The sequence below is a fragment of the Poecilia mexicana genome, unplaced genomic scaffold (genome assembly GCF_051168715.1).
Source record: "Poecilia mexicana isolate PSO_F unplaced genomic scaffold, ASM5116871v1 scaffold_9, whole genome shotgun sequence".
Lineage (NCBI taxonomy): Eukaryota > Metazoa > Chordata > Actinopteri > Cyprinodontiformes > Poeciliidae > Poecilia > Poecilia mexicana.
This window is the reverse complement of record NW_028263378.1, coordinates 23680638-23708456: the sequence shown is the minus strand read 5'-3', so window position 1 is coordinate 23708456 and position 27819 is coordinate 23680638. Positions and strand designations below refer to the sequence as shown.

The 27819-nt window shown below is 42.2% G+C and overlaps 1 protein-coding gene across 5 annotated transcripts in view; it reads right to left on the bottom strand.

Annotated features, from left to right (window-relative positions):
- The window catches only part of pbx3b (pre-B-cell leukemia homeobox 3b), a 78932-nt gene that overhangs the window by 11267 nt on the left and 39846 nt on the right, over nucleotides 1–27819 (bottom strand). For 3 of the 5 annotated variants that reach the window (XM_015006961.2, XM_015006966.2, XM_088009026.1), the window contains exons 3-6: nucleotides 6565–6806; nucleotides 4985–5175; nucleotides 2510–2645; nucleotides 1579–1608 (exon numbers count right to left, since the gene is read on the bottom strand). In XM_015006961.2, coding sequence (XP_014862447.1) covers nucleotides 1579–1608; nucleotides 2510–2645; nucleotides 4985–5175; nucleotides 6565–6806 — 599 coding nt within the window. The remainder of the gene's footprint in view (nucleotides 1–1578; nucleotides 1609–2509; nucleotides 2646–4984; nucleotides 5176–6564; nucleotides 6807–27819) is intronic. The other 2 variants (XM_015006967.2, XM_088009027.1) reach the window with 1 other exon arrangement.

The following is a 27819-nucleotide window of genomic DNA, read 5'->3' as shown; positions in this document are numbered from 1 at the left end:
GGTTTTTGACTCGATACCAGCCAGAACGTAGGATGGCATTGTGACCTGGCTCCGGGTCCGGGGCCCATCTCTGCCAGGGCATCACTGTGTTTCCTATTTCTTATTTGCATGCAGTACAAACAGTTTAGGAAAATGAAGTCGTTCACCGCGGCTGGTCGATGAAACTGCTGCTAAAGTTTGCCTCTAATAATGCGAGCATTATTGGTGGTAAATTAAAGGCATTTTCAACAGGTTTGTTCATCAGCCTGGAGTGATTTCCTCTAGTTCAAACAAAATACAGTGGTAAGACCTTCGCTTAATATTTCTATCAGTAGGATCATTGAAGGTTCTTCAAACCTTTGCTTCACTATCAGTACCATCTCAGAATTAAGATAGCATAAAAGCAAGTAGTGTGTATACTTGTCAAAGCTAAACTGGATTGTTTTACCCTAACCAATGATTGTTCAAAAATATTGCTTGTAATATGTGAAAAACCTTTATTATAATTTTCGCTTTTATTTATTTATTTCAAACAGACCAAAAGTAAATAAAAAAAAATAGTAAAAAAACAACAAAAAAAGAAACAAATAACAGTCATGCCAAGTGACATGCAATTGAACACAAATTGTTGAAAAAGAAGCAGGTAGAAGATAAAAGATCTTATGATTTCCTGCTCCTCTGATACAACCTAAGACAATCTAGACCTTTAAAGTCTCCCCACATTAAATGAAACTTAAAACTCACGTATTCTCACAATTGACTGAACACCTATTTACACATTACTAACATAATAATAACAATTTTGCCCGTTGATACACCCATTTTATACAACATAGCTTCCAATCTGTTCATTCTTATACCGTTTTTTTTTTAAGCACAATAAAACTGTTTTCTGAAAAGGGTTGCTAAAGTCTAGGTGTATTATTAATTATTATTATTATTATTATTATTATTATTATTATTATTATTATTATTATTATTATTATTCCCCAACCAAAATGAGTCAATAGGATTGTCTGGTATGCATTCATCAAGAAAGAAGTCTATAAATAGTATCTGAGTTCAGGTTCTTTAAAAAGAAAAAAAAAAATAATGTATATATATTTTAGAAAATGTTATCTTCCACTCAAGTGCAAAGAAACAGAGCCCTGTGTGGAGAAACACGGAGAAAAACACAAACCAAAAATAAACTGGAGCACTAATTAAAATAAAAAAAAGGAAAAACATAAAAATAATAAATCATGATAATAAATGACTATAGAGGAATGTGACACATTGTTACACACAGTGATTACGTGGGTGTGATGCAATTATAGATCTGTGAGACTTGCAGGTACATTGTAAGGCAAATGCTGAATATTGTCATTCACTTTTCAAAATGTAAAGTCAAACTTCACATTCTTTTTTTTTCTTTTGTATTTCTCTAACATTAGCATTGGTCCATGTGAGGGGGGGGAGGGGAAAGGTTCTGTGCAGTGGAGAAAACTGGAAGCCTACGACATTCAAAAAGAAAGAAAGAAACCAAAAAAAACAAAAAAAAAAAACAAAAGGAGGTTGAAAGAACATGAAAACATTTGATCAGGAGAGGTTATGACATACCTGTGATACTGTGATGGTGCTTCCCACCCCCTGAAGGCAAAAAAGAATGGGCTTTTACAGTATCTGACTCTTCACGACTACACTCAATATACCCCCTCCCCACACACACAAAACACTGCAGATAATTGTATAGATTCATGTTTCCATGTTACTGTGTCTCACGAGGACGGCCACAGAACAACAGAGGATACAAATCTTTATAGTACAATCACAGCAGAACAAAAAAAAAAAAGAAAAAAAGAAAGAAAGAAAAAAAGAAAAGGAGAGCACAGGATAATAATACTTTGGATGTGTAAGGGTTTGAGGGGTGTTAGATGTGAGGGATATTGCCTTCAGGTGCACCCAATGAGGAGGCTGTGATATATAGAAAGAGGGAAAGCCTCATCTTTAAGTGTAAAGTATAACAGTGAATTAGCAGACTCCTGCCAGGCCACTTGAAGGGAAAACATACGGATAAATACCCAATTTCACCCAGAGTTTTGAAGCACCAGCCTTTAACTGCTTTTCTTAAATTAATGGATGATGCCATTTTTATCTCCCCAGCTTATGACCTGAACGACTGACCGGGCAACAGAGAGACAGAGAGAGGGAGGGAGAGAGGGATAGAGAGAGAGTGACAGAGAGAGAGAGAGAGAGAGAGAGAGAGAAAACATGGTGGATGGGAATGAGGAGGAAAAATGTCAGGGGACCCACAGTAAGGAAGGACAGCATACTGCTATGATTGAGGCTAAGATGATATAGGCCTCCCTTCCCCGTGGCCCTGCTCTGACTGACTGGGACTGGCCTTGACTGAAGCATCATTAGGCAGTCACAATGTCAAGGTTAGCAGAGGACATTGTGTCTCGCTGGTGTGACCCACTGTAACGATCCCTCTAGGCTCCCCCACCTCGTTTTCGCCCAGCAGCCCACTGTTAAGAGGAGCGCTACCCACCTGGGAAACGGTGATGCTGCACTTCTTGGCCAATTCCTCCTTAGCCTCCTCGCTCGGGTACGGGTTGCTGAGGTGCGAGTAGAAATATTCGTTCAAAATTTCCGTCGCCTGCTTGCTGAAGTTTCTCCTTTTTCGCCTGAGTGGAGAGAAAAGGAAAAAAGAAACATAGAAAAAGGGCCCGTTAGCGAGACCAGCGTGAACCAGTCCATTTGTATTTTTGGGGGTTTTTTTGGACTGCACAATCAGTCTCACACAGAAATGGTGAAAATAATGAGGAATTGTTTTTAAGGGCCTCCGGGAGAGGAATATCGTGTCCTGCTCATAGGAAAAAAAAAAAACGCCAGCAAACTCGGACTTCAATAAGCTGACACGCACACAAAACACATACAATGTTTAATTTGGTCTGTTGGTCTCCAATCCCCAGCCCAAGCGTGTAATGTGGAGAGTTTAGTGCAGCGGATGGGTGGGCTTCGTGATGGAGCGCCAAAGCCCGGTCGCAGTGCATCTCGGTGCATTATAGAAATCACGGCATGCACAGTTGAGCATTGCTCCTGAAGTGCCACAGCCCTGGGTTCTGCGGCAGAAACAAGGAAAACTCTTAACTAGATCTGGGTCCCCTTCCCTCCCAAGGGCACTACTTATCATGTTGTTGAGCATTTGCTTATTTTGCCTTGTTTACCGCGCTCCACACAGGCGGCGGGCAGCAAATGTGCTTCTACTCGGCTTGTTTGGCTAGAAGAACTTGTGCCGCTCTCAGCGTAGCTCCGCACCGCACGGTTGCTGTTAGTGATTAGAGTAATCCACAACACCTGCCGATGACCTCCCCTTCCATCCATTACGCGTGACTCGGCCCGAGTTTCACTTGGTCTTAACTGCTTTCAGGTGCGGGGCCGTGATTGTCTTCAAAATGGATAATGCATGGAACATGGATGTAATTAAATTCGTGCATCTCTGCGGTGCTCATACTGTGTGCTGTGCTAGAAAGGCGAGAGTAACTTCAGACCTGCACAAAAAGTCTCCGAGAACCCCCCTCCTCCCGCCCGCTGGGTTTGTGCTTATGTGGGTCACACAGAGGCATAGAGGAAGTTTTCGAGTACCTAATGCACACGTACACACATCCTTGTACACGCTCCTTTTCAGATCCCAGGATTTTATAATGCAAAAAAGTAAATAAATAAATACAAAAAAAGACCAAGATAAACCAATTCTGAAATCGATCCATATTTAATGTGACACGTGACCCTGTGTAATTGTACTGAAGAACAAACAAATCTGTTAGGGGGAAATATGAGAAAGTAAAAAAGGTGCAACAATCTGGTTGCCTAAGTGTGTACACCTTTAAAATCGTGTTTTGTTTAAAGTAAATACATTTTGGTTCGATTTATGCGCTCCGTCTTAATGCGTAGGAGTCTATCGGCGTCTAACGTTCTGACTTGACAATGTTTGCTTCCAAAAGTTCTCCATATCTATCACCTTGTGAGGATGTCTCTTGTGCACAGCCCTCTTCAGGAGACCTCAAAGATTTCCTGTCAGATTTTGTTCTGGACTCTGCATAGACCATTCCCAAACTTTTTTTTTTTCTTCTCCTTGTTTTCTTGCGGTGCTTGAACTTATTGCAACGTGTAAAAATGAAACCCCTCTTCTTCGGGTTTCTTGCAGACGCCTGAGAGTTCTGCATCAAAAACTGACGGATATTTTGAAATACTCGTGACTTATCACAACGTAAGAAAAAAGTCTAGTTCAAGTAACCTTGAAGCATAACTGAGACTAAAGGATCTAATTTGACTTTAATTTGACCATAACGCATTATTATTTTAGGGTTTTGGAAATTTTGGCAAGTGTTAGTTTAGCTCTATGGAGAATACAATAGACTGTTGTCCCAGATAAAACATCTAAAAAAAAAAATTCTTCCAGGTACTTCTTTATTACTCTCAGCCTCTCTGACAAGTTCCTTTCAATCAGTTACGGAGAAACATCCATTTTCAATGATGTCATGGTTTCATATTTTCTGAAACCATTGCTGTGGATTTTTTTGTACTCTTCTGCTGACTGATACCTTTGTGTAACAACATAATTTAGTCTTTTGTAATCTCTTTGCAAACAACGTCATTCTTTTCAACGAGAACAGCTGAACTTTATTAAAAGCTAATTCTTTTATATTGATTGCAGGTACGCTACGATCAACAATTGCTGAAACTGGATCAAAAGGAGCTTCATCCGGTGTTATTTTAAGGGTGTGCACACTTACGCAGGCTTCATCATCAGGCTTTCATTTTAAATTGGTGCATTTTTCAGTTGATTAATAAACAATAGAGATCACGGTACACGAGGAAAAACGTTCTAAAATGATTTCTCACGGTCTATTTCTCTTTTTTTTTCTTTTGCATCACAAAAACGCGGTATTTCAACAGCCGCGTGGAGTCTTTTTATATCCACAGTGCACACACGTACGCTAAACACACGCAATCCACAGACCTGGCATCAAGGAATCTGGAGCGCAGGATCATGACAGCCTCGCAGGTGCTTTGCTTCAGCTGCATCTGGATGGAGCTGAACTTGCGGTGGATTATTCCCACCATGCGCTCGATCTCTTTGGGCGAGATGGGCCGCGTGCGAGACTGTTCCCTCAGCAGGTTCATCACATGGGTGGTGAACTCGTTGCATGCCTGAAAGGGAACAGAAGAGCATAACCGACCAAAGTGAGTCATCTGCACTCACAAAAAAAACGTAAGAAAGAAAGAAAGAAAGAAAAAAAGGAAAAAAGAAAGAAAGAAAGAAAGAAAGAAAGAAAGAAAGAAAGAAAGAAAGAAAGAAAGAAAGAGATTGATTTTCCAACAGTTATTTCAATTTTTCATTCATCAAATTAACTTCGGCAGAGTGCCTTAGCGCTCATGTGACTCTGATGACACAGCAGATGAAGTCATCTTTCAATAAGTGCACATTTGCAGTTTTTGCTTGCCCATAACACAGGGTGAATTCAAACAGGCTTCTGTTAAACCAGTAGTTCATACAAGATTAATTAGAATAACTCATTTACGCAGTGCACACTTTAGCTCATTACTCTAAGTAAAATTCGTTAAGTATTTACATTTAGATAATTAAAACACGGAAACACCCTTAAGAAAGATGCATTTACTCCGGGCAAAGTGTTGCGTGCCCCCGCACCTCCTCTCGCAAAGCACAGAGTAAATTAGTCTAATTTAGCTCAGTGGCTTGCTGAGGCATCACTGCTACACCTTTTCTTTAAACCCATAATGCTTCAGCGCTTAATGGGAGGCTCAGAGTGCTAGGTGAAGGAGCTGATCATACTTTTTTTTTTTTTATTGAACTAAGATGACGAGTACAATCCTTGGGATCTCTATAATCATCTGCAACACAGTGCATAATACTGCAATTTATTTTCCAGAGCTGTTCTCTCTCATCACAATGCCAGGGATGTTCTCAGTAATGGAGGGCATGAAAGCTGCTCTCGGTGCAGCAGGCTAAGTTCAAAAATATATGTCAATATTCCCATCAGGAAGTCATGTAAAAGTTTTTGCAGTTGAAAAAAGAAAAAAAAACATGGCTGAAAATGTTCTTTAGCTGAATGAAATGAAAAACAAAACAACGACTAGGAGCCACAGTAGCTTGCCTGCTGTTAAAACGTTCCCATGTTTTGTTGGGCTGCAACTGCAAAGTTCATTATGCTTTATTGTGACTTTATCATATTCACCAGTAACAAGTAAAGCAAAATTGTGGTTTTGAAAATCTTTACAAATTTAGTGAGCCAACTGCTTGTAAAAGTCTCTTAATAAGTAAATAGTGGACAATTGTCTCATTTTTTTATTTTGAGAGCGTCATGAAAGCAAAGGAACCCAGCAGAGACGACACAGAGAAAGTTGTAGAGAAGCTTAAGCATTTTTTTCAGATTTGTAAAAACAATAAAAAAAAAAAATTGTTTCCCCATCCCGCTTTGACGAATTCAGAAGCATAAATGTTCGTGGGAAGCAAAAGCCTATTCCCGACTCAAACTTTAGGGAAAATGACCCTGGAATTTGCAAAGATCCCCCTCTTACCTGCTCGTATTTCTCGAGCTCTGTGTGGTAGATCTGTCTGATCTGTGTGAGTTTGGCTCTGTAGTCAGAATGTTCGATGGAGTTGTCGGCCGCCCCTCCCGAGGCTGCGGCCGCCGCCGCAGCTGCCGCGGATCCGCCGCCCTTCTCCGGCCCCGCCACTCCCTCCGCCAGCAGCATGTTGTCTAAGCGCATGAGCTGAGGGTCCGGAGGGTCCTCCTCCTGGGCACCTCGGATGCTGAGACCTGCAGCAGCACATAAGGAAAGAGCAAACCTTCAGCAAATGACATTCAGAGGAAAAAAAAAAAAGAAGAAAACTGCAAGAAAAAAAGATGCAAAACGATGACTGAACAGTCAAGTGCAATTAAATGCATTCTGTCTGCGGTGTCCCATGCTGCGATTCTTCCCTTGCAGGTATGAACCGAGCGCCTCCTGTGTATGTGTTGTGTTCCTGTCGCCCGCATCTGTGTCTGTTCTCTTTTATTTACACACTGCGCTGCATACCGGGTGTACAGGAAAGCTGACATGACAGCAACATCCATAAACTGACAAATGCTCAATAGCGAAGTGGCACTTCTACTCTGTGAAAGGATGCTAAACAGGAAGCTATACCTACTGTAAGTGTCTCTGTCTCCCACAAACCCGACTGAAGGGATCCCCTAAATCTCATCAGTACGGTTTCCTGTTTTAATTTCACAGGATTATTATATTATTATTATTATTATTATTATTATTATTTTAACGGTGGGAGAAGACGTAAACGAAAACAAAGCGGATGGAGTAAAATCTTCATACAGCAAGATGCGCACTTAGTCAGTCATATGCAAAGTGCCTATTTGAGAGATCTGCTCACAGATCCTGCTGTTTGTTTCCAGTGGTTGTCTGTCTCGGCGGCCTCTCAGCGCTTCGTAATCACACAGCAGATAGCACACATTCACACCTGGGTGCACTGGCATTGCAGCCACAACGCCATGGCTTTCCAGAGAGTAAGCAAACACAAAAACACTGCGGGTCAAAATTACAGCAAAAAGAAAGAAAGAAAGAAAAAAACAAACAAACAAACAAGCACCAGCCAATCCAGTTTGGGTAAGTGGATAAAAAGGTGGCTCAATAGACGGTAAATACTGAGTGGCCACTCAAACGTTATGATTGCCAGAGTTGTTTCGATTCAATAATCCCTCTCGCAATTCAGAGATTTTCAACAGCTCATTACAGCTTCATTAAGATATGGGCAGCCTCTGGATTCTGAGTAAGAAGATTAGAGGCTCTATTGTATAAGCCGGTGGGAACGAAATCAGAGAACCACTAACACCGATCTTTAACCCACTGACCCCTCCATGCCCAGGCCCTGGTGGGGGTTTTATATGGTTGATATGACTCACTGACTAACAGAGGTGGGTAGAGTACCCAAAATTTGAAGTCAAGCAAAAGTAAAAAAAAAAAAAAAAATAGTCATCCAAATGACCCACAAGTAGAAAGTAAAATTAGAATAAAGCTTATGAAGAAACAAGAAATCTTACTTTACCCTAAACTGTAGGTTTTTGTTTAAAACACATTTGTTCTTCAATCGGTGAACTTACATGCAGCGGGTAGACTACTCAGAAATTTTACTAAGTCATATTTCATCATGAATCTAATGACGTAAAAGTAAAAGCATGGTAGAGTAAAACTACTCTTAAAAGTTTTTTGTTTTTCTTTTTCAAAGAACGTTGCCTTCGTATAAGTATTTACCACTGTCCGAGGGCACCTAAAAGAATTTCATAGTTTCTGCCCAAACAAGTGCAAACTCATATATAAAGTGGTGATATAGTGAGGCTGGCTAACGATGCTAAACAAGTTATCGCTAATATTACGAGTTGACAGTTTTTTAAGGAATCTGGAATGCGATTTATCTGTTCTAATTCAAACTACTGCGGTTAAACCGGAGCTGGATCTTTTTATGCAAAACTGCGATTATATAGAGAATAGTTTGGGATTATGTAGAAATTCCTCAAAAATGAGGTACGAATACAGAAGAGAACCCGAAGCTGCACAAAATCCTCTTGATTTTACGCCGAGCATGTGTTGCTTTCATCGATATCGTGGCATACATGGTAGAATAAAAAGCAGACTGGTCTTACGCTGAAAAGAGGATATTTAAAACACAGTTTGGACTCCGGGGGGGTGGTGCAAGATGCTATCCATGAAAGAACTGCCACTGTCCACAGGAGGAAATACACAACAGAAAACAACCCCTTTGTGTCCTTAAAAAAACAATCTTGGGATAAAAAAATAAAGAAACTGCAACAGAAAAATCTAGGCAAACATATTGTGGCCTCCTCGCCTCTGTTGGTGTTTTCTTTGGTCACAGTGCCAGCGAGAAAAAAACAAAACAAAAGAAACAAAAACAAATTTGCCTCTATTTATGGATGGGCTGGGCTTCAAGTCTTTTAGGTGTAATGGTGTGAGAGGAGTGGATGAATGTGCCTATTTGTGTTGGAGACATTGAGATGCTGGACAGAGCTCCATCATGCTTGCAGAGCCAAGCCATCCAAGTGGACAATCTGCCGCTGCTCCACTAACCCCCCCGGCCCCCCTCCCCCAGTCCACAGCACACACCACTCCTGACTCCATCGCTTTCTGCTCCAGCTTGCTGTGCAGCGTGAAACAAAACAACAACAACAACAACAAAAAAATTAAAATGGGCACACAGCTCAGATGTTGATTGACCAGACGCCTGGCTACATATCTCAACATGCTCTAATAGCTGGTGGTTTATCTGCCATAACAGTTCATATTTCCTAATTTGCTATTTACTCCCACTCTCGGAGCTCAGCGGGCCACGGGGTTCTCCTTTGTGCTGCGGGTGGTGGTAAGTAGGTAGGCACGTTTTTCATGTCAGGTATATTAAATATAACTCTGGGACGCGGCGCGCTATTCCACACCAAACCCAGTTGTCACTTTCACTCGGCTCACTCTACATCCAGGGGAAAACGCAGCTGAGGGGAGGGGGGAGGGGCAGGGGGGCATTTTTACACGGCTTTTCAGCTAAATGGGCATAAATCACTGGTTTCATTCAAACTAAATAATCACAGACCATAAAGGAGCTACTTGTCTCTCGCCATATATTACCCCCCAACCCCACTCCAAAATAAAAAAAAGTTCCTGCACGCAATATCGTGGCCGTTCGCGACAAAACATAGGAAAGTGACGTGTAATCCTGTTAGTTCACAGACATGTGGAGTGGCCGCGACACTTTTATCATATGTGTCCATTTCTATTTGGGGAATCAGCGGGATAAAAATGATTACTCCTCCGCAGACGGCCCTGCAGGAGTCCGCCAAGGGTGTGTTTGTGCCACAGCAGCTCAGGCGGGTCATTCATAACACGTGTTGGGAGGGACGAACGCACCGGGGAAAAAAAAAAAAAAAATTTAAATAAAATAATAAAAATAAAAAATTAAATGATACAAGAAGCTCTATCTCTGTCCCCTTGCTGTGAACCTTTGTTGGAGGAGCTAAAAGATTTGGGATTCGCTGCTTAAGCTGAACATCATCGCACACAGCTTCCACAATATAACCTGCAGCAAGATAATATCTTTAATTTGCTGTGTGGCAGACAAATCTGCGAGCTAACTCGCTATTCAACAGTCGTAGTTTAGCTCCACGGAGCTGCTTTTCTGCTCAAAATCTTTATCCCGTTTTTTTGTGTGTGTGTGTGTGTCTGATGATATGGGTATTAAAACAAGTTTGAGCTCTAATCCACCTCCACAGTCAAAGTGGGATTAATCTCGGTGCAAAGGGAGAGTCACCTTGCTAAAGCCTGCGAGCGACGAGAACTTAAGAATGAAAAATCTATACGTGCCGCTGTGATTTCGCACGGGCCGCGATGGCGACGACGCCAGCTCACTTAATTACCAGAGTTGCGTTTAATGACGTAAAAAGGAAAAAAGGAAAATCAGAAGTTATATTAATAATGACTTCACGTGTCCTTAATCGGCCTCATCCGTCTTTCAACAATGCAGGTGGGGCCGCTGGGAGAAACCCACATGCACGTCTGATTGTCCCTCATTCAGAAAGAGAATACCGTGATCAATCCGTGCCTATCTGTCAGGGCTGGTTCCCGCTTCTTCCTTTATTGTATTTTTGCACAGGTTTTTAACCGCAGCTATCTGATCCAAAGAATGAGCTAAATTTGACAGATAAAGACAATGCAGCTCTTTTTTCCCTCTTCCACCCCCAGTGCTCTCTGTTTATAATCATTTCCGGTTCAGGGCTGTTGTCTCGTACATCACTCCCTGCTTGAAGCCCTGACAGTGATATGAGCAGCGCCTCGGGCCGCTCTCCTTTCCTCCCACCTCCTTTTCCCCCCCTTGTGCCCTCTTTTATTCTGTGGGCTTAGCTGACCTTTGGCCCGCTGCTTGTTTACTCTCATCACTGAAGTGTGAGCAGGAGAGCCATAAAGGCAGAGCCCTGCTGGGTTAATGTGGCCTGCTGAAGAGGAAAGGGGTTCCTCTGGGCTTCTCCACCTCATTCTGCTGCACTGTCAAAGCCTCGAGACAGCGCGCTGAGAGAGAGGGAGCTGTTGCAAATAAAGCCCGAGATTTATTTGGAACGTTCCTGTTTCGATACCGTAACGCTTCTCTCTCTCTTTTTTTTCTTTTTTCCTCGAGTCTCTCTGTAGAAGTGACAGGATTTTGTCAGCGTTTCTACCTCCGTTTCCAAAGCAGCCTGTTACTGGCCATGTGGCAGACAGAACCTCATGCCTCGAGATTTTGCGATGCGAACATTTTCTATTTCTCCACAAAGTGAGGCACAAACTAGCAGCTGAATCAGCGAAAACTACAATTACGACCCTCACATATGGAAGTCGGTGCTTTAAGCTCCGACACGTTGTTTGTATGGTAAGTAGTAGGAGTGGTATTTGTCATACCATTTATCAAATGCACCAAGAATAACCCGATTTCTTGGTTTTTGAATCAATATTTAAAACAAAAACGATTAACACAAAATACATGAATATCATCAATTAAAAATTTTACAGTAAGAGCTACATATGCATTCATTTCTTCTTATTTGGAATAAGTGCAACACTGCGCCAAGCTGACATTCATGGTTAATTTGTTGCAGCACACAAGAGAGATGAGTGGAGTTCCTTTAGTTTCCACACCATTTTTATCTGCTTTGTTTATTTCCTTTCTTGTGAAAGTGTAGAAGGATTCTTTCCACCAGCTGACTGGCAGTGCACAGAAAAATATGGAGGCGCTGCAATGATGCATTAGCCGACGCTCCATGTGAGGAGAGAAAACTCCAGTCGCTCTGGGACTTTCTGCAGCGTCTTATGGAAGGGATTTCAAATGGTAGAAACAGTTTGACAGGAAATATTCACAGTCTTAACCTTTGAAAGCCTTTTGTTTTGTCTTGATCTCAGTAATCAGCTCATGTCTGTCTTTGTGCTCTTATTTTGATGCGAAAAAAACAAAACGTTTTTTGAGTTTATTACGAGTCTCGGAGTCAACTGACACAGGTTTCCTATCGCAGTCGTGTTTTTGTTTATTCATCTGTTTTCAAAAGTGGTGAAGTAGAAGTCGTATTTGGGATTTGGTGAGAGGAAGACGAGGAGAGAGACACGGAGAAGATACGAGAGATTTCTAAGCACCGTGAGAAAACCAGGATGGGCCAAGCGTTAGTCGCTAACGATGCTGACAAGCTTCATAGCTTATTATTAACAAATGTAAAAAGGCCATGTCGCAGCTTTTTAATTAGTCTGAACTTTGACGGTGTCTATTTATGCATCTAAAATATTTACACTAATCTTAAATGAGCACAATTTGATATTAATATATAACAACTTACTTTTCTTTTTGACATCAGGACCACCTGAGGGTTAGACATACAGCCTGGACTAGTCCAGTGCAGACGTCCACACCCTTCACTAATTCTCAGAAACATTTTTTTTTGTGATTTATGAAACCTTTACATTTGAAACAAGAAATTTGAGATTTGTCATTTCCCCAAAATCTAATTTTATAATTATATTTTAAGCAAATCCAAGTCATTTATCGTCTTGTGAGCTGGATATGTCGTCACACCTCTATTCATTACCAATAACCCTGACCTCCTGCCGCTCCTCCCTGACCACGTGCCTCAAATGAACAGCTCCGACCGCATATCGACACTCTGTTCATCTAATTGCATCGATCCGCAAAGGTCTCCGAAAGCTAACTGGTCGAAACAGAATTTATTTTCTGCCAATATTTGCAAAGGTCATCTCTCTTAAAGCTGTGGAGCGGACAGGGTGAGTGGAGAGGATTCCGGGAAGAGAGGAGAAAGACGTACAGAAGCACGGGACCCCTTCTGTTTCTGAGGCTCGTCCAACGCAAGGCTTCAACTCCAGCTTGGCTCTGAGCATCTGAGCTTTCTAATCCACCGTGTTATTAAGACCCGCCGCCAAAGCAACACGCCAGAGACTACAGAGGGCTCAGGGTATCCGTTTCACAAAGAGGCCAAGTGTCACTACAGCCGCGCTCTGCGTCTCCTTTGACTTCAAATCATCTCCTTTGTCATGGCGCCTGGATCAGTAACCTTCAGCTGCAGAAGTCGGGAACTGGCTCACATTACCATTGAAAATCTTTTGTTCTGACAAATGAAACATAAGGATCCTCTTTTATCGACATTCTTAAAGGTTTTTTTTTTTTTAATAGAAAAAGAAGAAAGATTGGCCTACATCCACATGGCACAAAGAATCTGAAAGAAATGCCTGCAGGCACTCCCTGGTATGTACAGTAATTAACATGCCATTAACACATTAATACACATTAACTATTCCCAATGTTAATCGCAGAGTAATTACCATACCTGATACCGCACTGTAGGGAAGCCAAAGCACATTTGCCACTTTGTGTTTCACTTTCTTTGTCGAGGCAGTTGAAAGGAATGAATTGGTGTGATGGCTTGAACTGCTTTACTCGTCAAACGCTGAAAAGCCTGAACAACGAACATCGTAGGAAGCGATTTCATACAAATAATCTGGCAGTTCTGATGTTATTAAAAACAGAAGAAAGCCTTTTTTTTCTATCTTGGAGCAATGAGGCTGAAAGACTGGCATGGACAATGATTCTTTCTCTCGATGATTGGAAGCTGAATGAAAGAAGGCAGGGAGCAAGACGGAAACTGGGGAATCCCTGTCTGGAATGGTGATGTATTTCCTCCTAGCGCAGTGAGTGATAAGCTAATCAGCCACGCTGACAGTGAAGTCTTGCAGCCCCCCCCCCCGGTGCCAGGTCAAGACTTCTCCCATCATACACCAGCAGCACACGCTAAACAGACAGTCGTGGAGCCATTGGTGGCGGTGGAGTGGTCGAGTGACAAAAAGCGGCTCTGGTCAGAAAAGAAGATCTCTGTCAGTTCAGGTAGCCTTTGTCCCTCGTCAAAGATGATGAGGCGCTCCTTCCCCCCACTACAGAGGAGGGATGTGACAGGGGGGAGGCGAGGGGGCGTAAAGGACGGAGGAGGGGTGCTTGCCACTCTCGACCCACGACGCCAAGACGCGCATGGAAATGGGGGGGGAGGTGTGCGAGGGGGTGGGAAAAGACAACCCAAACAAACATCTTGAAGACATTTTGCCAGGCACACCAAAATTAATCACTGTCCCACGGTGGCACTGACATTTGTGGGAAGTGACACGCAACATGACAGACTAGAAGGAGAGGATGAAAGGAGGCTGAGGGAGGGTGGGAGGGCTGGGGTAAACAAGAGCCACTGTCACTCGCTGTGATCGTGTGTGATGTGTGTATTTGCTTGTGTGTGTGTGTGCGTGTGTGTGTGTGTGTGTGTGTGTGTGTGTGTGCGTGGAGTGCCCACTTTGTTTCCTGCCCTCCAAGACTTGGCGTGGGCAAACGGCCAAGTGGAGTAGTGATGGCTGACCAGACCTGACTGCGGCGGCCGCACGCAGCGGTCGGGGAGGCTGGCCAAATAAGTGGACAAGACCTCCGCTACAGATCAGCACACTGACTGACCCTACAGGACTTGTACAGCATGGGGGCTCCATCATAGGGTCCGCATGGTTCACATGGTCTGATGGTCACAGAATGATCCACAAAACATGGATGCTTGGTGGGGTTTTTTGGGGATTTTTTTTTTTTTTCAGGACATGCCAAATCTTTGAGGGACGCACTAAAAGCATGCTCAGTCTGTTAGAGAATACCATCCCTCCTCTGTGCAGACTCAGTTGGGGACTGTTATTGCACCTCATGTTTCAATATTTCATTTCATTCCACTTATATTGAATTATCATGTTTTGCTTATTCCTTTTCTTCTGGTTCATTTTATATTTCACGTATTGATGGTCTTTAGCTGCTAGCCTCAATTTGCTGAAAAAGGTAGGCTGATTTGATATTCAGACCCGAAGCAAATAATGCAAATGTGGCACTGAAAGCCACTTATGAAATACCCAAAGGCAACTAATCACTCCTCCTCTCGTTCCAGCCTTTCTGCAGCCTCCTAATTAGAAGCTGGAGATTGCATGAAACCAGGTCACACAGCAGGTCTCGTACACACCGATAACCAGGCGAAGACGAGGGCAAAACTTCATCCAGACACCAAGCCAAGCATGCATTATTCTCAGGGCTGGAGGTGAAGAAATAATGTCATTCATGTTATTAATCCCATATATTTCACTGTATGCTCCAGAAGGAGGGATTTAGGCTGGGAGCGTTGTAGTGCACGTATGTCGTGTTTGTGTGCCTTTCCCCCCCTTTCTTGTCTGCATGCAAGTTGCGTGAAAGCAACGTGAGCGCATAAGCAAAGAAACGCCATTGGTAGCATACAGCCAACCATGATCCACTGCCAGAGAGATTAGTCTTTGCAGTGCCATTTCTGCATGAGAGTTGACAGTCCATCATTTAGATTTTGCAGTGTATCCACAAAAAAAAAAAAAAAAAAAAGGGCTGCTTCGCCTGAAGCAGAAGGAGCTGCTCTTTGCTTCAGTGTCTTTTTAGACAAGAATGCAGCTCCAAATTGTAAAGCCAGAATTCTTTGCTGGCTGTCCGTGCATGTGAGGACTAGGCAACTGAGGTAATAACACATTACGGGCACTGCTCTCGACACACCACTTTCTTTTTTAGAGCGCCAATAAGACTTTAGAAACGTCCGTATATCATCTTAGATATCACTGATGTTTGAGAGACGTAGTTGCTGTTTCCGAGGAGCAGGTTAGAGCTAGTTCTGCAGAGCGCAGCGCACGGAGTAGCCGGGCAGATCAGGTCCGAGCCAAACAACAGCTTGTGACAGAAGCAGGCCAAAGAGGATGTGGAGATATGCAGAGACTTAACAGGCAGCCGGCCGGCCATCCACTTTTTTTCAGCTCTCTTTATACTCAACACATCACTTCAGATCCATCGCAACTGTCTCCCGCGGAACACAGCAAGAATTTTTGTTTCATGTTGCCATATAAAAAGAGCAATACGACTGTCTGCTCCGTGTGATAAATGTACAGACATGCGAGCGATCAGGGTTTTGTGGTCCGTCTCAGATGTGATATTTTTTTAAAGCTGTTCTTATCTGTGAAGTTGAGATAAAAATCTGATATGTTTTCATGAAATGTGTATAGTTACCACTCACAAATTACTTTAATTAGGAGCAGAGGCAACATCACATTATGTGTGTGTTATGCAGTCGATGTAAAACATTGTTTGTGACTAGGAACATAACTAACCCATACTGGTATTTTAAGCATAGAGGAGGTTCTTTGTAAGTCCATATTTAGAAAATATAACAACATTTTGATTACAAGATATGTTCCATATTGACTTGTTGCTAATGAGTTGACATATTAACCAGTTTTTCGCATCCCACATTAGCAATTAGCAAGATTGTCATTATGACAGTCTGTGTGTATTTGTAGAGAAAGCTGATCTTTTCCTTAACTCTGAGATTTCCAAAAGGCCACAAACATTTCTAAATGTAGCATGTTCCATAACAAGAGATTTAAAGCCAAACAGGATAAAACAGAGCAACTTTTCTGTACTATGTTCTGTCTTCCTGTTAGTTACTGAAAGTCTTGCTCTCACAACCAACCAAATTGAACTAGTCACATGCATCAACATGTCTGGTGACATTCTTTTGAAATGGTTTCCAATGTCTCTGTTCTCCCTCTGACTTCATTTAGACAGTTCATTGATACGGAAAATAGATCTTCTCGGATCTTCTCGACTCTTTAAAAGCGTCAACACCAAAGAGTGTCGTTGTGACCACAGCCTGGTACAATCAAGGACTGCCGCATTAACTGACTAGAAAAACATAAAATTTCAGAGTTTTTCGACCAGCCAACCATCGACCAGAATCACGACAGAAAGTCATTTGATTTCAGGTAAAGTACTGTTTTGGGAATATCATGTCTCCCGTTAACAATCGAGCAGCTGAATAGTTTTATTGCACACCTACAGACAATACATCACATTTTGTTGTTGCGTGCTACCCTGCGAATCAGGTAGCAAAAAAAAAAAACAAAAAAGGTTATTTGGTGCTAATTACTCCCAGCATGCACTTTACACACCATTAAATGAGTTAGACTGGAGGCGTGGCCATTGGCTGTGACTTGTTTCTTCCAGTTATCCGGCATCAACCGTGCAATCTCCCTCACATCACCCCTTGTCATGTGCACCTATAGCCTGCCCCCTCCACCCCCTCCGCATCCAATTCCCTGCTAGAGCTTCAACGGAGCAGAGACGAGGCCCCAGTGAAGCAGCACACCAGCTCCCGTAGCGTCTCCACACACCATGGAGGGAGGGGCTTCAGAGGAAAGGGGAGTTTGGGGGGGGCAAACTGAGAGCTCACCCTCATAATTACAATAATTAACAGTTGCAGATTTAATTGGAAGGGAAGGCATTAACAGGAGGAACATTGTGGTGGCGCGTGCAGATGGAACCTTTTGCTGCAAGAAGCCTTTGTCTCCTCTGATGGTGCCTTGGCTGTGGTTGGAGTGCGCTGACACAACACGGCAAAACACAAGCCGAGCTGAGGGTTCAGACGGAGGCGCTTGTCAGGACTCAGACTGGAGGCAGATAATTAGGTGCCAGGTTAATGAGTGTGCAAGCTCTTGATGGCATTTGGTTACTGTATGTGGGCAATTAATGTTTTTTTGTTGTTGTTGCTTTTGTTTTGTTTTGCTTTTTCTTTTTTTCTTTTAATGGCAGTGGTTGTGTGGAAAACACACAGTACCAAGCAAAAGTTACTTTTCCACATTTTGTGCAAGAAGAGCAACCCAATGAAATGCATCATTGACAAGTGAAAAGGAGGAAAAATACATTCTTTCATAATTGCTTTAACAATAAAAATTCTGAAAAATGTCACAAGTATTTGTATTTGGCACAACAGCAATACAATTCAGCAATCCTACCTCTGCTGCAAACACAGGACAGAGTCTTCTGTAGGTTCGACCACATGTCTGAAGTATTTAGCCTCATCCTGTGTTTCCCCTCCATTCCTATCAACGCTGACATTTTTATTTTGTGAAATGTTGAAAAACATGTATCATATTCCTTTTTTGTGTAACAGATAGTCACACAAAATCCCAAAAAATTACAATGATGACGTGAACGGCTGTTTGCAGGGCCCCGCCGTGCATTTCTGACCTCAAGTGTGTGTGCGCCGTGTAGTCTGGCTGTAGCGACTTCGGCTAAAGCATCAGCTCCATTCACTGTGTGGCTAGTGCTTAGCTCAAAACAATACATATTATACGGAGCGGTAAAAACTAATCTGAGTTCACTCATGGCTACCGAGCTGTGTGACCTTTTCAGAGCGTATTGCCTCATGTTGTCAGCGGTGATGTTAAAAACTCAAAGTATGTCAAGCAAACATCGAAGCTGCAGGTCAGGTGCAGGACAGCGTCGCCGCAAAATCCATCAGAACAAAAAAAAAACAAAAAAAAACAAACCGTGTGTTCACAAGTGTACCGGTATTTCAACAAATCAAATTTTATAATATATTTATGAAAGCCTTATCCCCCAACGAAAAGCCCCGGTTTCATTCTGGGGGATTTATTGGCAACAAATCCACTGAGAGGTCTTTAGACACCCTCTTCTTTAGCCCCAACCACCCTGCGCCTCCTATTTTGGAGTTAGTTGTTCTCCAGCCTGTGGTGGCCAATTAGAGTGTGATAAGATAAATGGGCGCCTACAACTTTGATGTCCATCTTTTTAATAAGCTTTGGTTAAGATGACATCTGCACGGAAGAGTTCAATATCTTCACAGTGGGAGAGAAAAGAGGTTTATTCTAAAAATGAAATATCATGTAAATACTGCTGGAGTTTTAGACCGGGTGGGGTGGATCACAGTGTCGGCTCCGGCTCTGGTGCCGGCATTCATTATCTCCCACTGCAGTCGCGCAGATTAGTCAGCGAAAGATGAGTTTTTAGAGCTTTGTAAAATCGCTGCTTTTTTTTTTTTTCACGTCCGAATCCGCCTCGGCATAAACAGGAAAAGAAAAAACGGGGGGGGTTTCACAAGTGTGATTGTGGAGTCTGAAGAATGCTTTACTGGTATTTTATAAAAATGTTATACATAAGAGATTTAATTTAGCCTACAAGTGTTAAATAATGGAGCACAAAGGCAACTGCAGAAAGGTACGGTGTAACAATATCTAAAATTGCGCGGTAATAAAACGTTGTACAAGTCTGTATGAAGAGAAGGGGGGGAAAAAAGAGCATATATCTAACCTTGCCTGCGGACGTGCTCCTTTATGTGTGTGTGTAACTCATTCAGGAATAATGTAAATGTCTGGAGAGTCTTAAGACCGAGCAGGCCCGTATAAAAGCACCCTGTTTCAGGCTAGTAAAACAAGTCAATAAATATAGTGGAGGAGCCCGTGCTGTCTGCTGCACTCTGCTGAATGAAAACAGAGGTGAACTGCTTATTGTCAATCTGGCACCAGTGGTTGACAGCGGCATTATGGGCGCTCATACATTCTGACTATCACTCGTCACAAGCTATATCTGTCAACATTACACTCAAGTGCATTTTAGATGTAAAACAAGCGCTCCCCCGAAAGGAGTATTTATGGCTTTATGTGGTCAGCTGCTAAATGAAGTAAGTACCTCCCACAGCAGTAGGTAGCCGCCGCACTTGCAACACTTCAAAAATACTTCTCTTTCTCACCCGGTTCGTCACCCGCTGTTTTTTTAGATTCTCCCAAATAGAACAAACACAGAAATGTCACGTGCTAAGCCTCCGCAGCCTGGCAACTTAGCTGCTGTGGGAGCAGAGCCAAATGGGAAGAATAGCACAGACTCGGACAAAATGGAAACAGACTAACACAAACTAGTGCGTCATTATGAGGCGGCTGGAAAATGAAACATGAGTTCTAAGACTTTTTTTTGCAAATAATAATAATAATCTGGCCTGTTATCTGTGATATCCCTACATAAAATCCAGTTTAGTCTCAGAATCACCACAGTGAAGCATGGTGTTGGCAGCATCATGCTGTTGGGATGCTCAGATGGAAAGAAGGAGGAAGCTACGTCCTCAGGATAACCTGTGAAACTGTGCCGAAGTCTTAAGACTGTGGTCCAGCTTTAGCTTTGAGCAAAACAACTACAACATGCTAATGCTAATGCTGATATATAAAGTCCAGTTTGATAAATTACAGTGAATCCCTGGTTTTCACAGGGGTTAAGGACAACATCCACCTGAAAAAATACTAAAGTTTGCAAGAAATCCCCTCTAAAAATGCAAATGTTAACAGTTCAGACACAAAGTATACCATAATAAACCTTCTTAGTACTACATCAGAATACCTTCCTTATGTCCCCTTTTGGCAGGGACAGCCAATCAGGACTAAGGAAAATAAATACCACTCTTAGATTGGCTGCTTTGTAAATGCCAACCAATAGGATGTCAAGTAGAAATGCACCCAGATATTTTAGCTTTCCAATCTGCATGTTCGTTGAATATTTTAGACATGAACAAAAAAAGTCCACATGCTAATCCTTTGCAGATTGGAGCTCACTTGTGGTAGGAGACAGAGCCAAATGGGAAGCCAATGACACAGACTCACACAAAATGGAAACACCATTAAGAAGGTAAACACTTCAGCACCATAGCAGCTACCTGATTATAGGAAGGAGGAAGGGGCGGCCACAGCTCTCCTTCTTTTTTTTTTTTTAAACTGTGTCAACACTTTGGGAAAGCAAATATTTCAGTGACTACCCTCCCTGCGCTTTAATCCATATGGTGCATTCTGTTTGTCACCTCAGATGTTCCACTACCAGGATGGGTTTCCAGAATCCGAGCGGCACTCACCGGCTCCGAGCTGCACAATGAACACACAGAGGTCACACACCGTATCACACCAGGGCCAGCGCCGATCCTTTATTAAATTACCCAGCTATCTTATTTTCTGTCACCACACTGATATGAGGGTTATCTTTTCCATTTATGCAGCGGATTTTCAGAGGATTATGCATTAAAGATTTTATATATATATATATATATATATATATATATATATATATATATATAAAAACACCTCAGCAGACCAGAAAGCAATACCTCAGACAGTGCATGGCTGATGTGTGCAAAGGGAAAGGAGGTGTTGTGAAACAAATCTTTAGCAGCCACAACTGGACAAGGTTTATTCTCCTCAGACAATACAAGCTGTGACTATTCAGAATGTTTCAACCCTAAAATAGTGTGGTAAGCAATACAAATCCCTTGGACAAAATGAAATGTATTAAACATGTGGATTTCATAAATCTCCCTTTCCTCGGTCTGGGTCAGAGGTATATTCACTGTTGAGCTCAGCAGGCATTTTTTTTTCTCTCTCTCTCTCTCTCTCTCTCGCTCAGTATTGTTGCCGAGAGTCGCAAGCGCTCCGAGTGGTTTCAAAATGAATGTCAGCAAAAGCTGCGTGTGTACAGCAAACGGCACATCCTCAAGATAAAATGGTTCGGATCACTTTCCCCTGCTACTTTATTAGAGTATTACCGCGGCGTGTGGATTCAAAGGTGTGCCAGAGAAATATTACCTCTGCAGCAGCGAAGCAAGGTCTTCCTTTTAGATGTAAAACGCCCAACATAAACAGCTTTGGATGACTCTTCAGCAGCATCCACCACATGTTTTTTTGGAGAGATTTCAGATGAGAGCACAACGCTGTTAAACACCCTACTGGGATCCCTTTAACCTTGAATAGCTCACCAAAGGTAGAGGCAGCCTAGGGCTATGGGGGGACTGGCTACCACAAGTCCCAGTGCCATGCTGTTCCACAGTGGGGGCCCGCTCTGGCCATATTGCCAGAAAAGCCGGCAGAGGTGGTGTTACAGAATTAGCAGGGGCTAATCATTCTTCTGCTGCCACATTTAGTAAAATAGCTCTATTATCTCGTCAGATTCTGCAATGCTTTAAAAAAAAAAAGTATTCACACCGTTTCAGTTTTTCGAAATTCTGTCATGTATTTCCACTTCGAGCTTGAATGTATTTGTTCGTATAATTTGGTGCAACAGACCAACACAAAATAGTGCCGGATTGTGAAATGAGAAGTGATTTTTTATTATTATTTTTACATAAAGAGGTGTGCATATGTATTTCTCTCTTTGGAAGACAGTTCAAACTCGGTCCAATTAGACATGGGGCGTCCTCAGTTAGATTTCTATTGACGTCTCAATGTGTCTGAAACATGGTTGAGGTTGAGCCACAAGTTTTAATCGCATTTTCAACTTATTCGATTTTTTTGGTTAGTTTCTTTGTTATACACAGAAAAGATATCAACACATGTCCAGTGGTTGAACAGTGGTATTTTACAGCTTCACACTGGTTTTCTTCTGGGATTTTTCTTGTTTTTTTTGTTTTTTTTAGTTCCATCCATCATCCTATCTACTCTAATAAGCTGACTGCTCCTGCTTCAGAAAGATATTCCCATAGCAGGACACTGCCATCACCATGTTTCAACAGTTGGCTTTGGTGCTTCAAAGTTGAGTTTTCCACCACACATGTTGCGTTTAGGCCAGCAGGTTGTATTTTGGTCTCATCTGAGCAAAGCATATGTTTGCCATGTGTGACCTGCATCAAAATTCAAAATTATCATGTTTTCTCTTAAAAATTGCGGTTTTATCTTTCAATTGTTCCATAAAGCCCAGGCTATTGTGTGATGTCTGACCAAAGATTTGTCCTGACAATAGATTCCCCTGCAGGTTTTTACAGCTCATCCAGAGCTACCGTGGCTCTCTTACATGGCCACATCTTTGGATTTATGAATGATGGACTGAGCAGTGCTTGTTGGGATATTCAAAGTCTGGGATTTAAAGCTAATCATGCTTTAAATTGAATTTCTCCACAACTTCACCTCTGACCTCTCTGCTGAGCTCCTTGATCATCAAGATGCTGTTTGTTCACTAATGTTCTCCAGCAAACCACAGAGGCCTTCATAGCTTAGTCCTTCGTAATTCTGACTCTGACCAGCTTAAAAAAAAAAAGCAATCCCACAGCATAATGCCGCCATCACCTTGCTTCGCCGTGGAGAACATGAATTCAAAGATTCAATTAAACACACACTAATTAGGTGAAATCTAAGCAGATTTTTCAGATGTTTAATTGTGCAAAATTAAAAAAAAAAAAAAAAAAAACACACACACACACACACACACACATTGTTTTCCTTCCACTTCATCACAGTAATGCTGTGTGTGTTGGCCTTCCGCATAAAACCCTAACGAACTACCCCGATGTATGTGGTTGTAACAAGGCACTGCATGTTCACCTGCTTGTCGCCTCTAATTATTTAGCTGCACTCATGGGTAAAATAAGGACGAAGCAAAGGAAAAAAAAAAAAAAAACAATAATTGCCGCCGCACCATGGCTGTGCTTATAAATGCAGGACTTGGGAGCAGCACTCACAATGGATACACAATCAAAATGCTCTCGCTCTAGTATTTTGATTTGCCTCCAACTAAAAAGCTAGTAAACAAAGCATGAATGATGCATGAATGTCACACGCGGCCCTGCTTCGTGTGGGGGGGGGAGCCATTGAAACAAAGATGAATAAGAATGGAAGATAAATTAGTGTGTGAAAAGTATATTCTTCCCCCCGAGCTTACGCTGCAGATGAAGCAAAACAAATAATGAAGCCTACAACCTATGAGTCACTTCAGCCCTATTGTACACTTCAATCATTTCGCTGACAGCTGACGATTTCTTCATCATCACACAAAGACAGATTAAAAAGTTGTCAAATTAAATATTAAAGAGGAACTGCGGGCAGTTGTGAATTATTAACGGAATAACACAGATTGGAGATGAAATGAGGCACCTATATGCATATTTTATGCCACCAGGACCAAATGCATATATTTTCCTCTCGGCCACCTACTTTGTAATAAAGAATAGCAAGTGTACAGACGTGGCAATGCGGCGCGGTGGAAATGATGCGAGAGAGGAATCGATTTTACATAATGATGTCAAACGTAATATTGCTCTTCATGGTCATGGAGGATAAAGATAAGATTTTATTTCGCCGCGAAAGAATATTTTTGCAAATGGCTTCTTTATTTCCTTAAAGAATAAAAGGGACCCGCTTTGTGCGCACCGTGGAATGTGGCTTCTGCCGAATGAGGCGAACATCTTATCTTTCAACGGCAGAAAAAAAAAAAAAAAAAAAGATCTGTTGAATATACCGACGTGTGCGCGTGCATGTGTGTGTGTGCGTGTGTGTGTGTGTGTGGCGATGAATGCCGAATGTAAGAGCTTTGTCATCTCTTGAAATAAAGAGAAAGTGACAAGTGACAGTAAACGCTATCACATTTTCTGCAGAAGGAAGGCTTGAAGAGAGAACAAAGCCGTAAAAAGTGCAGTGCGGAGAGAGGGTTGAATCTCTATAAAGAGCAGAGTGAGGGCTGCATTTCACTAAGTCAGCATCGATTGGAGTAAACAATGACTGATCAATACGCACATAAAAGGCTCTTTCCAACAAAGACTTACATGTGGATTTTCGAATATCATTCTCCACAGAGAAGGTTCTCTCAAAAAGCCTGTTGAATTAGCGGCACTGCACCTTTTTCTCCCTTTCCCCTTTGGATGCATAATTTCTATCCGGCGCGTCTGCACACAGATACACTCCGGTGTCCGCGCCACACTTACTCATGCAATAAGCATCATTGTCACAGAGCCTTCCCTTCCAAATGGTTCAGGCTCCACCATCTGCAGGCGTTCCCAGACACACCGCTTTGAGTCTGCCATAATGATGCATGACTAAGTACAGTTAAAGTGTTGCAGTCTGTTGGCAAAAAGCAGTCAAGCACTTTGCTATAGTGTCACTACGGATAAACCATACAGCTGAAGGTTGACGATGGATAAAAGGCAGTGACAGGCCTGGTGATGCGGCTCCGCGTGTGCGCGCGCAGGAGCGTGTTTGTGTTTGTGGGTGTGGGTTCGCATGCGGATGAGAGGTTGGAAACCATGGCACAGCAGATTTGTATGTGTACTTAACAAGGATGTGGAATAGGGTTGGACACAGTGAAATAAAATGCTGTGCTGGAGTCTGCTGAAACTGGGACACGGTTTAAAAGTTATTCTCCCCCCCCGCCCCCTGCTAATAAAAAGCCATCTTCTTCTTCTCCTGCTGCGGGGGAATTGCAGCCTCATGAGTTTGCTAATATCAAATGCTGTTCACACGCACAGGTGCATCTAAGTGAATTGACGTTGACGTACAAGTGGGAATTATTGGGATTTCAGACGGAGATTTTTCTTAGAAAATCGGAATTATACATAATGCAAATAAAAAGTGGTTTTGTTTTTTTTTTTTAGTACAAAAATTGTATGTTTTGGCCGACACAGCTGTCCAGCACTCATCGCTACTCTTCCCAAGAAGAGAAAGCCATAAAAGAGGTTGCTAAATAAGCTGGCATTTCACACAGTGCAGTGTCCAAGCATGTAACTGGATAGTTGAGTGGAAGGAAAGGTGTGCAACCAACAGGCATAAATGCAGCCACACAAGGATTGTGAAGCAGCACATATTCAGGAGTCTGAGAGGCTCTCAAGGTGTTGGAGTCACGGCTTCATTTTAAGTTTCTGAGGATCTGAACTTTGACCTTTAATTGTTCATAAGAATCTTATGATCGCCTCCAAACAGGGATAGGCAGTGGCTATATCATTCATTATTTTGGGGGGAAAAATATGATAATTGTTTTCATGATAACAATAAACTTGATAATGTTTGCAAACTGAAAAATGAGCAAAAATTAGATAAGATTTTTTTATTATTATTTCACTGTTGCTTCCAATAAATCTAAAAACATTTGATCCATCCATCTCTTATCTACACCCACTTGTCTTTAGAGGATTGCTGGGGCCTTTCTCCAGCAGCCATTGGGTGAGAAACAAGGTGCACTCTGGACAGGCAGCATAAAGTCATGCACACTCACAGACAATTCAGAGAAACTATTTAACCAAAGTAAGTCATGTTTTTCTATTGAACTTTGGATTTTCATTCGCTGTACATCATGACCATCAAAACACATGGTTAATAAATGATTACAATATATTACTGTGTGTTATAAGTCTATATGAGGTTCATTTTTTGAATATATTTACTTAAACATGAAGGCTACGTTACACGACTTTAACAGCCCTCCTTATTCTGAACATTACATTTCAGTGTTAGGTCGATTTTAAAAGTCTACCTGTAGCACAGCACCATTTATTTGCTTCACTTGACCCTGAGTGTCTTCCTGAAAATCAATCACTATCAAATATCCACTATCTTTCCTCATTCCACAGCTGCTTCCTTCATCCTTTAAAGTAAGAGTTCAGCCGAATACAGAGGAGACAAAGAACTCTCCCATTATATTGTAGTCTGTTTGCCAAAGTCTTTAGTGTCAAAACGCTGCACAGACTTTGCTGCCGCCTTGCCGGGTTCACCACTGCAGCCGCTTTCATGTAAATGATCCTGAATGTTATTTTCTAAAGAATGCATTTTAAAGAGAAATTCCCATTTCTGCCTCTGCATCTTGTCACAAACCCTTTTCTCTTCTATCTCCTCCCCTCTGCCTCTCTCTCTCTTCGTCGCTCTCCCTCCCCTCTCCCTCCCCTCTCCCTCCCGCTGCAGCCGTAGACTGCATAATTGATGCAAATACTGTCACATGTGTCAGGAGTGGAGGCTCTTCTAGTTTACTTCTGTGCTACACTTTATCGGGGAACATTAAGTGGAGAAAACAGCCTCATGCCAGGGGTGGAAAATCAGCTTGTCAGTGGTCTCATTCACACAGCCATTTCTTCTGGATTGTTTCATCAAGGTGATTGAGAACAAAAAAGTGCAGCAGCAAATTCCAGCTTATGTTAAGGGGCCTTGCCACATGCATTATTTATATTTGTTGCCCACCCCAGTCTCTCCATTCAGTCATCTGAATACATCATGTCCTAATTCTCAAATATTTCTTCAGATTTCCTCCTATTTGTGCGAAATCCCCCTTCTACATCAACCTCCTTCAACCATTAGGCTTGTAAAGCATGCTTTTTTTTTCTTTTCTTTTTTTTTTCTCCCTGTGTGACACAGACCTGAAATTACAGATAGCTGCTTTCAAGGAGTGCTGGGGCAAGCTGTAATGGCTGTGGAGTGACGAGAGTGCAGTCAGAGACAGGAACAGGATTTCATTTACAACAACGATACAGGAGGAATTATGTAAAATGGTAACATTCCATGCCATTTAATGAGCCATATTCACTAATGTCTGAGTCTATGGTCTAGCAGTAATAAAATGTGCCGGCTGCCAGAGCTCTGCCGCTACACTGTTTCTGTCTATTTACAGCTCTGTGTGAAACAATGGTGCATAACAGAACAGGCAGACATTTGCAGTTTTTTTTTTAGTTTTTTTTTTTACTCTGTGCGCCGAATTCTCTTCCTTCAGACAAAGCGAGGCGCTTGTCTGCTGTCCTTTCTCTTCTTCCTCCTCCTCCTCCTATTGCTCTCCTGTTTTTTTTTTTTTTGTTGTTTTTTTTTTTCTGGCCCCCACTCTATGCCACAGATTAAGTGACTTGATCCTGCAAACATCTGAAGAATTCAGCTCCACAAAGAGGTCAGACAAAGGCCAGGGGATAGCCTTACAGGTCCTCCTCCATTAGCAGATCTACAGAGGTGTCATCGAGGGGGGGAAAGAGGGGCTCTGCAGGCAACAAAATGTGCCTCGAAAAGAGCAGATTGTGAAGTGATGTTTATCTCTGCCTCTGTAGCTCAAACTAGATGTTTACATATGCTGCATCGAAAAGCGGTCTGCCATTAAACCTGACGTAGCTATTC